Source organism: Microchirus variegatus, assembly GCF_963457635.1.
Source record: "Microchirus variegatus genome assembly, chromosome: 19".
Lineage (NCBI taxonomy): Eukaryota > Metazoa > Chordata > Actinopteri > Pleuronectiformes > Soleidae > Microchirus > Microchirus variegatus.
This window is the reverse complement of record NC_139820.1, coordinates 10,252,330-10,267,286: the sequence shown is the minus strand read 5'-3', so window position 1 is coordinate 10,267,286 and position 14,957 is coordinate 10,252,330. Positions and strand designations below refer to the sequence as shown.

Genomic DNA, 14,957 nt, shown 5'->3' with positions numbered 1-14,957 from the left:
TTCTTCCATTCCATCCTTATCCTCTGACTCAGCTCTTGTTTTGTTAACTCTGTGCACCAACAGAGAGACACTTCCAGACTTCCCAGATTCCTCATTTTGAGTTGGATTAGTGTCTTCATTTGTGGACTTTCCTTCTTCGTCTTTCCACTGTTTCTCAGGTGTTGTACTTTGACAGATTTCCAGTTGATCTCGATTCACCAGATTCTCCACCGCTTCGTCCTGAGCAGGTGGCTCTGACTTCGCCTCATCGGGTTGTTCTGGACCGAGCTTGGTACCTCCTTCAGCCTCACAGCTCTTTCCCTCTGAGCCTGGGTAACACACATCACTGCTTCCATCTGAGGTTGTCACAGTGTTGTGGACTTCAGTCTCTGCCCTGTGTATTTTAATAAAACAACAACGTTATGGCCAACTTCAATGAATGTAAAATACTAACCTTTATACAGCGTACTTTTCCGAACATGTTAATTTTTGTGTGGTCAACGAGCTCCGCCATTAACATTGAGTTTGGATTCCACACAGTGTGATTCTTACCTGTCATTATTTCCACAGTGACTGGACTGAGATGTGATCTCTGCGACGCAGTCTTCTGAGAGGGGTGAAGTCGATGGAGGAATGAAGACTGAAGTTATGAATCCTCCCTGAGCCACATCATCTGAGATGTCGTTCGAAATCTCCTTCCCTGCGCTCTCTGCTCCACTCTGCCCAATGAAACGCTTCCGCGTTTGTAAGAAATTACTCCGTTCCTTCTCTGTCAAGCCACACATGCCCATCCGTCGCTTTTTTCTGGCTGGTAACCCCGCTGCTGTCTCCTTTGTGATTTCCTTGCCATCAGCCATGTCAGTGTTGCATGGCTCATCTTTGCTTTCACAGCTTCTCTCCATATTACACTGAGAGTCTTCTGTTAAACCCGGTTGCTCCTCCAAAGTCATTGCAGAAGATCCGTCGCCCTCTTCAGACATTGGCAAGAGGACTTTGAGTTGATTAGTGCATGTTTGGAATGGTGATCTGATATCTTCTTCCTGAGGTGATTCCTCCTTCCTTCCACTCTCATCATCAGTATGAACTCTGCAGACCTCCAGGTCAGTAGGGACGTCTTGTTCCTCAATTGTCACATTTTTTAAGGACTCACTTGTTTCTTCTGTATGTTTTTCTTCTATGGAGTCATTTTGTTTGGTGACACAAGTCGGTACTTCTGCCTGATCCTGTTGATTAGACATCAGAGGATATTCCTGTATAGGTGACTGGGGACACTGCAGTGGCATAGCGACCACTGTGTGTTCTTTTGCATCCTGCCATTGTTTTAAAATAAAAGACAATAACTTGTCAATCGTTTTTCTTGATACAGTGAGTGATTTCAGCCATATAGAATACCTGTTGATAAGCATGAACACCGTCAATTTGGGGAATTTCTTCACTTGGACATTCCATCTTCTTTAACCAGAGTGGCAGAGTCCGGGATGGAGCTAAGCCATCTTAAAACAGAAAGATCAAGTCAAATAATCAAAGACTTTGAAAGGGAATCAGTGTAGCTATCATTCAAAGTATACTTTTTTATGCAATTTTTCTTTTTCTTTCGCAATTTCACAAATAAATAGTTAATTTAATGAAAGGCAATGTGAAAATGTAATATTAGCTTATGCCTTGCTATAATTCTTCCTTGCTAGCTAACATCCAATAGTTAGCTAGCTAGTTAAACACCAGATATATGTGGCTGTGGGGCTATAAATAATGAGTAAATACTGACTGAATTACTTTTCAGGAACTGTTAGACAGTGAAACATAAGTTTACATAATTACGACCAACCTGAGAAGTCGCTGTCGTTGACGTAACGCTTTGTGAAGGTTTACGTCAATAACGAGCGTGTGTCGTCTGGCCGTAAAGTGTGAAGGTGCGTTGCCATTGGAGACGCAATATAGGAAGTAAAATTCCCCCAAGCCTGTCGTCTCTGTGTTGACAGCTCGAGTTGGACATTTAAAATACACACCTGGCTACATACGTTAGCCGTGTCGTTCTCTTGTTGTTTCCGTGTGATACTCAACAACAAAAAACAACCGCCTCGACTGACAGTTAGCTGGCGAGGTGAGTTAAATTATCTTGTTGGCTCACTCATAAGATGTGACAACTGTGTTGTGGGTTGCTTTAGCTGTTAGCTTCCGTGCGCGATGACGCTAACTCGATACAAAACAGTTAAAACTTGAGACGAAATGGCACAAAAGTCGCCGAGTCGAACCGTGGACACTGTCGGTTAATCGACATGAATAAATGATATTCGTTAAGTCGCTGTAAAGAAGACGAGCGGGTACAGAGTCAAAACATGAATAACTGAATTAATAACTTGTTTATATCAGCTTAAGAAACTGAACTCCAACTAAAGCATTGTTTCCCAAATGTTTTACTGTGTCAAGAGCACATTTGTGCCTTTTTTATAACATTTCTAGCACTGCAACTAATGGTTATATTTCATTATCGATAAGTCTGTCTGTTATGTTGAAAATCATTGATTTCATTGGTGTCTGATAAATGGTTTGAGTATTATGCCTGGTCAGTGTACCTTCTCTCTCTTGTTCTACCCCACTGGCTTCATTAATCTCTCCTCCTTTTTAACATTTCTAGGTCGTAAGAATCAATGAGTCGCAGTCGAAACCCCCCTGCCCGGGGTCAAGGGGCAGCTAGAGCTAAACAGGTAACACATCATGTCATGATTGAAAACGAGATGCGTGAATGATGCTTACTGTTTGTTTACATGTCAACAACTCTCTCTCTCTACTGTGTCTGTGTTTCAGATGGGGCTGCTTCTGGACCTGTCCCCGGACGGAGGGATGGATGACGACGGGAATGACGAGGAGCTGGAGGCAGAGCTGCTGAATCTGATGGGGGGAGGAGGGAGACCACAGGGGAAGAAAAGTGAAGGTCGAGGTGAGAAAGTAAATCCTCTCTTTGCCAGTGGAACACACATGGGAGTCTCCCCATAGACATAATGAATGTCTCTGTCCTTGTTCAGCCCCCGTTCACATGGATGAAATAGCGCGAATGGCAGCTATTTGCATGAAAGACGTAGAAGATGAGGATTTGGATGACGAAGATTTGGACGATGAAGACTTGCTGGTAATCACAAACACCCTGTCACACCCTTTTTGGTTTCTATATTTGATTTTGTTAGTCCATTTCCTTTTGTAAAAAAAACCCTAAATGATATTTCCTGGTTCTCAGGTGTGAGGATTATGGGGCTCAAGAAAAGTTTAACTCACTGTTTTCTTCACAAGAATCAGTAATAGAGGGATTGTCAGTTGCAAAACTAATCTTATATTCCACTTCAGCATAACATTGCTAAGTTAAGCTCTTGGATAGTTTTTATTGTCCTTGTTTACAATTGATTTACACACATTTCTGTGTCTTTTTGCACAGGCAGAATTGAATGATGTTTTGGAGGATGATGAGGAGCAAGCCCCCGCTCCCTCTCTTCCTACCACCTCACTAGCTGCTCCCAAAGCGAGCGCCACATCCCACTCTGCTCCTCCAGCTGCTCCCAGCGGTGCAACTGGGATTGAGGCCCGTCTGTTGGAGCGTATTGAAATGTACAAGACTGCAATTTCTAATGCCAAGGCTGCCGGGGAGACCAGCAAAGTGCGCAGATATGACCGTGGATATAAGGTAAAATGGAGAAGTACAAAGTGATTCTCTTACTTGGTGTCCATTTAAATGTTTTTGACCCTTCTAAAAATGCATTTTTAATCCAAATGTAAGATGTCTGCTTTAAAATGTCGGTATTAATGTTATATACATACCATCTTACATTAGCTAAAACGCTTCCAACACTCTTTATATTCAAGGCAATCGTTATCACCACTATGACGTCATCTGCTTTACCTGTCTCTGCTATTTTATTTTATTTGATTATATTACCACTGAGGCTTTACAGAACAGAACAGGAGACAACATTCGCAATTTACACACACTCGCTTACAACTCTCATTTGTGTTACACTGACTACACAACACAAACTACTGTATGTGAATCTCTCCCCAAACAACATTTCACATGTTTCCATGCTGTTCCTTCTGTTGTAGTTTTTGACTGAGACGCCTCTAGTAGCAGAAAGTAGACAGTTTAATATTTTCAAATCTCTATTACATTGAAAACATATGCTGTATATATATTAACCATTTCTGTTTTCTTAAAACCCAGACATTGCAGTCCATGCTGACATCTGTCAAGAAAGGAAAACCAGTCAACGAGGAAGAGATGCCTCCTCCAGTTGCTCTTGGGGGGAAAGCCACTGCCGAGACTGAATCCGTCAAAGAACGAGAACCGCCTGAACCAGCCCTGATGCCTTCTCCGCCCGTCAATCAGAAACCTTTGAGAGAGGCTCCGCCAACGGCCCCTAATACAAAGCCGATGCTTCTCACCCCGCCCCAAAAGCCTGTTGCTGCCATTACCCCAGAAACACCTGCGATCTCTCCGCTCACTCCGAGCCAGCCTGATACACAGCACTCTGGTAAACACACATAAAATACAGAGAACTTTGGATATATCAGCTGTGTATTGAAAGTCGTGAATGAAAGTAATAAAAACTCACGACAAACAGCCTCACAACTAAATGTCTTTGTCTTCTCTCAATCCAGAGTTGAAACAGGTGGTGTTGACCAGACAGAGGGAATACAAGATGGCTGCCATCAGCGCCAAACAGAGTGGAGACATCGACCAGGCCAAACAGCTCTACCTCACTGCCAAAGTAACGTTTTAGCCAGTTTAATCAAAATGAAAACATTCACAAGTGTTTAGTTTATCCATAATCATATGAGTTGACCTCCGTCTCTGCAGAAGCTGGACTTGCTGGTTGAGACACTGGACAGTGGTGAACGGATAGATCTCAGCTCGCTACCTCCTCCTCCTGGTTAGTGTAATCGCTTAAAAAGTGTGTGGTAACCCAGTAAACCAAAACTGATTGTAAAATCATTTTATATCAAGTTATATAGATTTATAAATATGGTAACACTTTAGATTTGGGAACACATATTCACCTTTAACTAGGTGCTTACTAACATACATATAAGTAGCATACTAGCCCTTTATTAGTAAATATTAAGCACGTATTAACACCTTATGTAGGAAAAATATGAATTAATGTCGCAATAGAGGTAGAATAAGGTGTTACTATGTGCCTAATGATTACTAATAAAGGCCAAGTATGCTACTTCTATATTTTAGTAAACACCTAGTTAATGGTGAATATGTGTTCCCTTATCTAAAGTGTTACCATAAATATATTATAAATATGTCTCGCATCTCTATTTCCACTAAAATATTAATTTTGCATTTCACACACGTGTACACGCTTCACCTTATCAGTGCACACAAGATTTTGTTGTGACGCCGTCATGGTACTGATCTCACACTGATGTCTGATCATCTGCAGGAGAAGTATTAGCTGAACACTGTGCACCTCCTCCCACTCAGTCTTCTGCCAAGCCTGCTGCTCCTGCTGCACCCGTGGCTCCTGAACCCACCAATGTGCCCCCTGCAGGTGAGACTCCAGTAGACTCTGATCCCTCTCTGACTGAAGGCTTTTTTTTAAGAAAAGGGAACATTTGAAGCTAATAATCTCTCTCTCTCTCTCTCTCTCTCTCTCTCTGTAAAGAACTGCCTGTTCCCAGCAGTGTGGCAGAAGCCCTGCAGCAGAGGATGGACATCTACAAATCAGCAGCAGAGGGCGCTAAGAACAAAGGAGATGATCGTAAAGCGCGCATGCACCAGCGCATTGTCAAGGTATTCACCCTCCACTTGAAAAATACACGACTGTTCAAAAGTTTGGGGCCACTTTTAAAGTTTTTTTGTGTGTTTTCCATTAAAAGTCGCACTTTTATTCATCAAAAGAGTTGCAATGAAGAGAAAATATAGTCAAGACATTGACAAGATTAGAACCAGCAAAACTGTTTTCAGATGTGCTAACATAATTGCACAAGGGTTTTCAAGGGTTTTCTAATCATCCAATAGTCTTCTAACGCGATTAGCAAACACAATGTACCATTAGAACACTGGAGAGATGGTTGCTGGAAATGGGCCTCTATACACCTATGTACATATTCCATTAAAAACCACGTTCTGATTCATTTAATGATATTTAATGAAAAAATTCAAGGACATTTCTAAGTGGCCCCAAACTTTTAAACAGTACTGTATATGTTAATAAACTATAAAGAAAAAATATACCTCGAGCTGAAACAAAATCAAAATAAGGGGTTTAGATAAACTAAAAAGTATCAGACACATGGTATATTGTATATTTGGCTCTATGCTGCAGTGCTTGATTTATTTCCCCAAATAACTAGTGTGACTCACTCTGACTAGAAATACACTCTGTCACTGTAACTACTGCTGTTGCTGATTTTTTTTTTCTTCCCCACCAGTAGGACCTGCAATATAGTTTGTGTTGTTTTCTGAGGGTTGTTGAAAAGCATTGTGCAACAAAAAACATTGACATTGAAATTGTTTTTTCCACGTGAGAGTTATGATTTGGTACTTAGAAATACAGAGAATAGAATGTAATGGAACTGAATTGTCCAGCGGGAGAAAGGGAAATTTTCTTTGGTCTCACCATTTGATAAACACTACTGTTCAAAAGTTTGGGGTCACTTAGAAATGTCAATGAATATAACATTAAATGAATCAGAAATACACTCTATACATTGTTAATGTGGTAAACGACTATTCTATCTGCAAGCGTCTGGTTTTTAATGGAATATGTACATGGGTGTATAGAGGCCCATTTCCAGCAACCATCTCTCCAGTGTTCTAATGGTACATTGTGTTTGCTAATCGCGTTAGAAGCCGATTTATGTGTGGAGATTACAAGTCTTAATAGCAAGAAGATGCACGCGGCAGTTATTACCCAACAATAATAACACAATTATCAATCTTCTTCTCCTCCTTTTCAACAGCAATACCAGGATTCCATCAAATCCCATAAAGCGGGACGACCTGTCAACTTGGCCGATCTACCTGTGCCACCAGGTGAGTCTGAATCCAGGCGCGTGGGAGGGTTTGCTTCTCGGACGCACTGCGCAATGAACTTACAGTATTTGTGTTGATTCTTCTTCTTCAGGCTGTCCGCAACTTCAGGGCTCAGAGGGGGCTCAACAGAACTTCCTAGGTGTCCTGGAAACGGCTATGAAAATCGCTAATCAGGATCCTGATGCAGAGGATGACGAAGAGGAGGGTCCACCGCAGGCTGCCAAAGTAAATTAAGCTAATTTGTTAAAGTGCTATTGGTCAGCCACGTATTAGCTGGACGGTTGTGGCAGGTTATTCAAGTTTCAAAATGACAAGTGACAACTCTAGCCTTTATTGGCCATATTAGAGCTACTTACTGCTATTTACTACTGCTGGTAATGTTGCAAGGTAAAAACCTGCACTACTATTCTGAAAGTTCTTATCATATCACATTTGTCTGATCATCAATATTAACGCCATGTTTTCCTTGTGTGTAGCCCGCCGTACGCCCATCCGCCCAGAAAGCCAAGTCTCCAGCTCCACAGGCCCCTGGAGGATCCTCGGCTGTAAAACTAGGACCTAAAGGTGTGTTTGTACACAGGGATGAATACGTATTTTTATACACTACCGTTCTTTGAAATGTTCTTATTTTTGAAAGAAAAGCACTTTTTTTTTTTCAATGAATATAACATTAAATTAATCAGAAATACACTCTATACATTGTTAATGTGGTAAATTACTATTCCAGCTGCAAACGCCTGGTTGTTAATGGAATGGATTTCCAGCAACCATCTCTCCAGTGTTCTAATGGTACATTGTGTTTGTTGATCGCGTTAGAAGGCTATTGGGGACTATATTTTCTATTCATTTTGCAACTCTTTTGACAAATAAAAGTGTGACTTTTAATGGAAAACACAAAAAAATGTATAGGTGACCCCAAACTTTTGAACGGTAGTGTACTTTTACACATACAGCATGTGTCAACTTTTATTTTCTCATCATCTTTGTAGCCCAGCAGCAAGTGGATTTCCTGTTGCTACGGCGACAGGCGTTTCTGCGTGCAGCGCTGCGCTCCAAACAAATGAAGGTAAAACTGTGGACTTCTTTTTAAATCATCTGTCTTGTTTGTTTTTTTGTTTGTTTTTTGCCTGGCTGTAGCCAGACTCTGTGCTGTCTCTTGTCTTTCTGAAGATGTCTCTTCCACAGCTGCTTCATTGAACTAATCTTGAGCTAATGTTTTTGTCGCTGTTGCTTTGATTTATCCGGGTCGTTAGGACATGACGGGAGCAGCGCAGCACCTCAGACATGCCAAAGGACTGGAGCCCATGATCACTGCTGCCAAGTCCGGTCTACCTGTTGATGTCACCAAGGTTTTAATACAGTATATTCTCAGGAATACACTAATGTTCAAAAGTTTGGGGTCACCTATACAATTTGTTGGTGTTTTCCATTAAAAGTCACACTTTTATTCATCAAAAGAGTTGTAAAATGAATAGAAAATGTAGTCAAGACATTGAACACTGGAAATGGGCCTCTATACACCTATGTACATATTCCATTAAAAACCAGACGTTTGCAGCTAGAATAGTCGTTTACCACATTAACAATGTATAGAGTGTATTTCTGATTCATTTAATATTCATTGAAAAATAAGTGCTTTTCCTTCAAAAATCAGGACAGTTCTAAGTGACCCCAAACTTTTGATTGAACAGTCGTGAATACATAGAAGTGTCGTGTGTGTGCGTTTGTCGCTGGAACAACTGAACGTGTGAGCTATACGAAAAGGAAATGTGATAAAAATAGAGACCGAAGGATGAAAGAGGAGGTGAAATCATCACAGTCTCACCTTCTCTGTGTTTGAGTGTGTGCCTGCATGCATATTTTCAGCATCACTCCACTATTTCATATCTTACAACTTATCCCATGTGTGTTTCTTTAATTTGGCTTCTCTTTCTATTATATTTAAAAAAAAACAAAAAAAAACTTTATTTTTCTCTCTGAGTCTACAGTATGCCACAGTGTAATATAACAATATTGTGCTGGTGCTCTGCACGTAGGTCAGAAGGGTATCAACAGATATTCATAATTTCCAGTGGACAGATATGAGCAGCTCGGAAATACCAGTTGATGAGATTTTTTGGTGTAGTGGTTAGCGCTCTTGCCTTTGCAGCAAGATGACCCGGGTTCAAGCCCCACTTAGAGCAAGGGCCTTTCGTTTGCATGTTCTCCTTGTGCGTGTGCGTGGGTTTTCTCCCACGTTTTCCATTAAAAGTCACACTTGTTTTTTCAAAAGAGTTGCAAAATGAATAGAAAATATAGTCAAGACATTGACAAGATTACAAATAATGTTTTTTATTCAAAAGAATAATTTTGCTCTGTCGTCAAAGAACCAGCAAAACTGTTTTCAGCTGTGCTAACATAATTGCACAAGGGTTTTCAAGGGTTTTCTAATCATCCAATAGTCTTCTAACGCGATTAGCAAACACAATGTACCATTAGAACACTGGAGAGATGGTTGCTGGAAATGGGCCTCTATACACCTATGTACATATTCCATTAAAAACCACGTTCTGATTCATTTAATGATATTTAATGAAAAAATTCAAGGACTATTGGTATGTTTTCTAATCATCCAATAGCCTTCTAACGCGATTAGCAAACACAATGTACCATTAGAACACTGGAGAGATGGTTGCTGGAAATGGGCCTCTATACACCTATGTACATATTCCATTAAAAACCAGACGTAAAAACCAGGTCTCCACCCTCCTGTGGAGGATAAAGCGGTAGAAGATGGATGGATGTTGATGAATAATGAATGTCTTTAAGGAGATCAGTAAGTTAGAGACCTGTTTAGCCCTAGGAGTTGGTGTCTGATTGTTTTTTTTTTTCTCCTTCCTAAAAGATTCCCAATGCCCCAGAGGAGGACTATTCACTGTCTCGCTCCCGTAACTCGCCTCACTCCTCTCGCTCCAGTGAACAGTACCACGGCCTTATGGATCTTTTGCGTAAACAACACGAGGTCAGGGGCTTTATAGTTCACTTTTTTTTTTATTTTTCAATCTTTGCAGCTGTGTATTTGTTTTTAATTGATAATGAAGTTTTATTCTCGCTCTACAGAAATGCCTGGGCTTCTCTCAGCAGTTCTCACGCATGGGCAGTGTAGCTGAGGCTCTGAAGTAAGAGACCGTCCTCATTTAAAGGCTTGTTTATGTTGTTGTTTTCAGGTATTTTATCTAACTTTCCTTTGCTCCAAATTTAATTCAAGTTTTATTTACTTTTTATCATCATCACAGACGGCCATCACCACAAAAAAATGACACGATACATTACAGATGCTGTCAAAAACCTAGATTGCATCAGTTTCTCTTTAAATGCATTTTCTTCAGTGCGTGTTTAAGCGTAGTTTTCGAAAGTTCCATCTCTGTGGCAACACATACACTGTGATTTTGTTTTCTTCGTACAGTCACTCTGCATATTTCTCACTTTCACTTTTTTTTTTTACATATTGGCACATACAGATGTGCTTTGAAAACACACACACACTTAATTTTCACAGGAGTTAAATTTCTTTTCCACAGTTGGCTGTGGACCACTGATTACATGATGAGCCACTCTTTGATTACATCTTTGTTGAGCTATGATTGGCCTCTGTGCTGCGACTGAATGCATGTTCATTTTAGAAATTCTGTTAAACCTCAGTATGTCTGTATAGAATCAAATATGTGGATCATGTACCCACGTATCTGTATGGCTGAGCATGTGTGTATTTTTTCTGTCTCTCACCAGGTTTGAGAAACTAGCTGAGGAGTGTATGAAGAACATCGGGATACTTAAGAATGCCTACGCCAAAGGCCATCCGGTCCCCAAGTGTCGCACAGAGGAGAGGACCTTCAGCTCTGTCAAGTCAGCACCAAACTATTATAAAATGTGTTTAAAGGGGACATATTATGCAAAATTAACTTATATTTGGGACTCTGGAGGCCCTATGGGTAGGAAAAGTGTGAAAAAAAGATGACTCAGTCATGTTTTTGTGGTCCGCCCCAATTTAAGTACAGGAGATAAAACACGCGATGTTGACTTCCGCACTCATTGGGACGTCACAATGAGACTTTCCTGGAATTGTTTTCTGGCGGAGCTCCGCTTTGTCCCTAAAAACGCGAGAATGCAGGCGAAGGCAATAGTACCCGGAAGTTTGCGAAGTGTTCTATTCTTGTCTGCACAGTGCAGCACAGAGTTCTACACAAACTTCCAGCCTCAGAGGATTTACGTGTCCAGTGGATACATTTTATATATGACGGCAATGTGCCGGCTAGAGTCGGCAAATGATGGCTTTTTCAAATGCTAACTGCTGTTAGCTGCCGGAGCCTCAGTGACGCTGAAGTAGTTTCCTGTGTCTCATTTGGATTTAAAGAGACAGGCACTCAAAAGCGAGCGTTCTGAACAGGGCTGTTTTGACAGAGTGATTGAACTGCTGTGGCGCTTCATCTTTAAGGTATTTTGACCAAAGCATGTCACAGACATGTTCATTAGGACACCAGGGAACTAGGTTAACTTGGAGAAATAGGGTATAATATGTCTATTTTTTTTAGCATGAAGTGAAATATTGTGGCAACTATTGGATGGATTGCTAGTAGATTTTGAATTTTACCAGCAGCCTTTAGCTCAGAAATAGCTGTAGCCGAATGCTTCCCCTGACAAGAGCAGCAGATGACTCACTCTCAATTGGCTTCAGTATCGTGCCAAGTTTACAGCAAAGGTGACTCTGGATGTGAGTCATACATCAGTGTTAAACTCTCAGTGGCGTTGACTGTTTGTCACAAGACGATGGTTTTTAATGGTTATGCTCTTTTTTGTAGGACAAATTCCAACCTGACAGCCAATGAACTGATGCTGTACATAATCAGAGGCATCAACCTACCAGCTCCCTCAGGTAGATGAGTTTTTGAACTAAGCACGCAGTGTCAGATGGTGCTACATGCGTGTGCTCACACTTACTGTTACTGCCTTCAGGTGTCTCCGCTAACGATCTGGATGCAAGTGTGAAATTTGAGTTTCCTTTCCCCAGTGCGGTAAGAGTCTTTCACACTGAATGAAGAGATGGATTGTTTTCGCTCTGTTTCCATTTTTACATTAGTTCTTCTTCTTCTGTGTGTGTGTGTATGTGTGTGTATAGGAGGAGGCTCAGCGGGACAAAACCAACACAGTAAAGGACACCAGCAGCCCAGAGTTTAAAGAGCAATTCAAACTCAACATCAACCGTAACCATCGAGGCTTTAAACGAGTCGTCCAGTCAAAAGGCATCAAGTTTGAAATCATCCACAAAGGGTAGAAAACCGCGACTGCTTTAGGGCGACTTAGCCTCACACTTTCCCGTTTATCTGCGTCATCTACACTACCGTTCAAACGTTTGGGATCACCTATACAATTTTTGTTGTGTTTTGTTCCATTAAAAGTAACACTTTAATTCATCAAAAGAGTTGCAAAATGAATAGAAAATATATTCAAGACATTGACATTGTTTAGAAATAATGATTTTTTTGTTTTCAGCTGTGCTAACATCGTTGCACGTGGGTTATCAAGGGTTTTCTAATCATCCAATAGCCTTCTAACGCGATTAGCAAACACAATGTACCATTAGAACACTGTAGAGAGATGGTTGCTGGAAATGGGCCTCTATACACCTATGTACATATTCCATTAAAAACATTTGCAGCTAGAATAGTCGTTTACCACATTAACAATGTATAGAGTGTATTTCTGATTCATTTAATGTTATATTCATTGAAAATAAGGGCTTTTCCTTCAAAAATAAGGACATTTCTAAGTGACCCCAAACTTTTGAACGGGAGTGTATGTTGTATTTTGTACTTTCACGAGATATTTTCTCTGCATTGTTTTACAGAGGCTTGTTTAAGTCAGACAAAGTCGTGGGCACAGCTCAGCTGAAGCTGGAGGCTCTGGAAAACCACTGTGAAATTAGAGAGATCATAGATGTAAGTATCAGTATCGTGTATATATACACGTGCCTGGTCTGCCTCCGCCTGATCACGTGGATGCTTTTCATAGGTGATGGATGGACGTAAAGCCACAGGTGGAAAGTTGGAGGTGAGGGTGAAGCTCAGAGAACCTTTGTCAGGACTCGATCTCCAGCCGGTTACGGAGAAGTGGTTGGTCCTCGATCCCGTCTCCTCCCTTTCTCCTCCAGAGAAACAAAAGGAACGTGTAAGTAGGGTTTGTTGCAGACATTACGAATTTGTCTGACTTTTACTCTCGAGATGCTTAATAGCTGCTGATCACAACATCACATCTGTGTAAACAAACAGTTTACAGTACAGTAAATGTCAGACTTGTGGCATGTTTTCATTTTTATTTTTCCTCACTTTATGCAATTGAAATATCTAAGAAAAATAGTCTAACTTGGAGAAATATATTGCACTCAACAGTTTTGATTCTAAACACACATTAACTCACTGGAACTGTACCCAACCTGTAATCACGATGAGCTGCATTGCTTTGCGTAATACACTGTGATATTACTCAGTGACACCTTGTGTGAGGACCTGTAAATGTAGAGGTAATAAAACGTTTGCACTAACCATTTCACCTATATGTGTTTGATTAAATCAGGCTCCGTCGCCTCGGTCTAAACCCAGACATGACGGGAGTCGAAACAGTCATCCCAACAGCCCTGATCCACAGTACAAACTCCACAGCTTCAGCCTGCTCAACTATGACAGGGAGCGGGTGGAGAGAAAGGTATTTGTGTGTCGTTTATGTACAGTATGTACCATTGTAGGAAATTAGAGGGGGCCTGGGACAAAATGCACTTGAAATATGCTGGATGGCCGCATAGTGCCCTTGAAAATAGGCAATTTAAACGTTTAAAATCTCACACTTAGTCTTGAAATTAATCATAATTTTGACTCAACAAAACATAAGACGAATAAAGCCCCCGGGATGTCCATATAAGTTATTCCCATTGGAATTTACCAAGGATGTGCGTGCACCTATGTTGTTATAGGCACAGGTTATATCCTATTTCTACAGTTAACCCAGTTCCCTGGTGTCCTAATGAACATGTCTGTGACATCCTTTGGCCCTGGAAATTATCCAAAAAAAAAATCTTTGTCATTTCCTCCTCTGCTACTGTATGTGCACTTTAAACCTTTCTGCAACCTCCTATCCTCTCACTCTCACAATGGTCAAAGGTGTGCAGTCCTTGTCGGTTAATGCAAGTGTCTTCCAGATCGCAGAGTACAGAAAGAATCGCCGGGATCCGCCGCCTGACCTCCTCCATCAACACAAAGAGATCACGCACAGGCTGCAGTGGCAGAAGGCACAGCTGGAGCGAGCGTCTCCTGCTCTGCTGACAGGTGAAACATTCAAACACTCAATATATATATAAACACCACTGCGTCCTCAACTAACTTGTGTAAGTCTTAACATCTGCATCACTCTCATATCCCTTCACCATGTGTGTAGAATATGAAAACGTGCTGCAGCGTTTCGCCCAAGGACTCGGTGACTCTGTGAAGAAATACTCCAGCCAAGGCAACAGAGTGAGTGCATGGGAACGTTCTGGAGCTTGTTGTAATTTGTGTCTTTTTGTGGTTGTGAGGACATTTTAGCCAATGGACACAACTTCAAAGGGCTTGTTTTAGGGTTAAGGCACTGACGCTAGTCTACAAAGTGCTCCATGGGTCTGCTCCCACCTAGTTAAATGCTCTCCTTAAGGCTTATGTTACCCCTCGACGACTACGTTGCAGACACCTCGCACATAACAATCCAGACTGTTTTCGTACCGAGCGCAACCAGAACAGGTAGCGTCAAGAAGCTCTTAAAGGCCCAGCTCTTCCAAGATCATCTTCTCTCCTAGCGCTTACCTTTACCCCCCTCTCCTGCACGATCTCCTTCTCTACTTGGATCCACCTCTGCACTCTCACCCTCATCAGTCCACTGTTCC

The 14,957-nt window shown here is 41.3% G+C and overlaps 1 protein-coding gene across 1 annotated transcript; it reads left to right on the top strand.

Annotated features, from left to right (window-relative positions):
• The first annotated feature begins 1,986 nt into the window (after window positions 1-1,986).
• Window positions 1,987-14,650, top strand: cc2d1a (coiled-coil and C2 domain containing 1A). The gene is made up of 26 exons (XM_083905780.1): window positions 1,987-2,080; window positions 2,615-2,684; window positions 2,785-2,917; window positions 3,003-3,106; window positions 3,407-3,652; window positions 4,187-4,496; window positions 4,624-4,733; window positions 4,823-4,895; window positions 5,418-5,525; window positions 5,640-5,767; window positions 6,940-7,012; window positions 7,104-7,237; window positions 7,489-7,576; window positions 8,002-8,078; window positions 8,266-8,361; window positions 9,897-10,013; window positions 10,112-10,170; window positions 10,781-10,897; window positions 11,851-11,924; window positions 12,005-12,063; window positions 12,168-12,319; window positions 12,897-12,987; window positions 13,061-13,216; window positions 13,622-13,750; window positions 14,241-14,367; window positions 14,477-14,650. The coding sequence occupies exons 2-26, from the start codon at window positions 2,628-2,630 to the stop codon at window positions 14,620-14,622; spliced, it is 2,964 nt and encodes a 987-aa protein (XP_083761906.1). The 5' UTR covers window positions 1,987-2,080; window positions 2,615-2,627; the 3' UTR covers window positions 14,623-14,650.
• The last annotated feature ends 307 nt before the right edge of the window (window positions 14,651-14,957 follow it).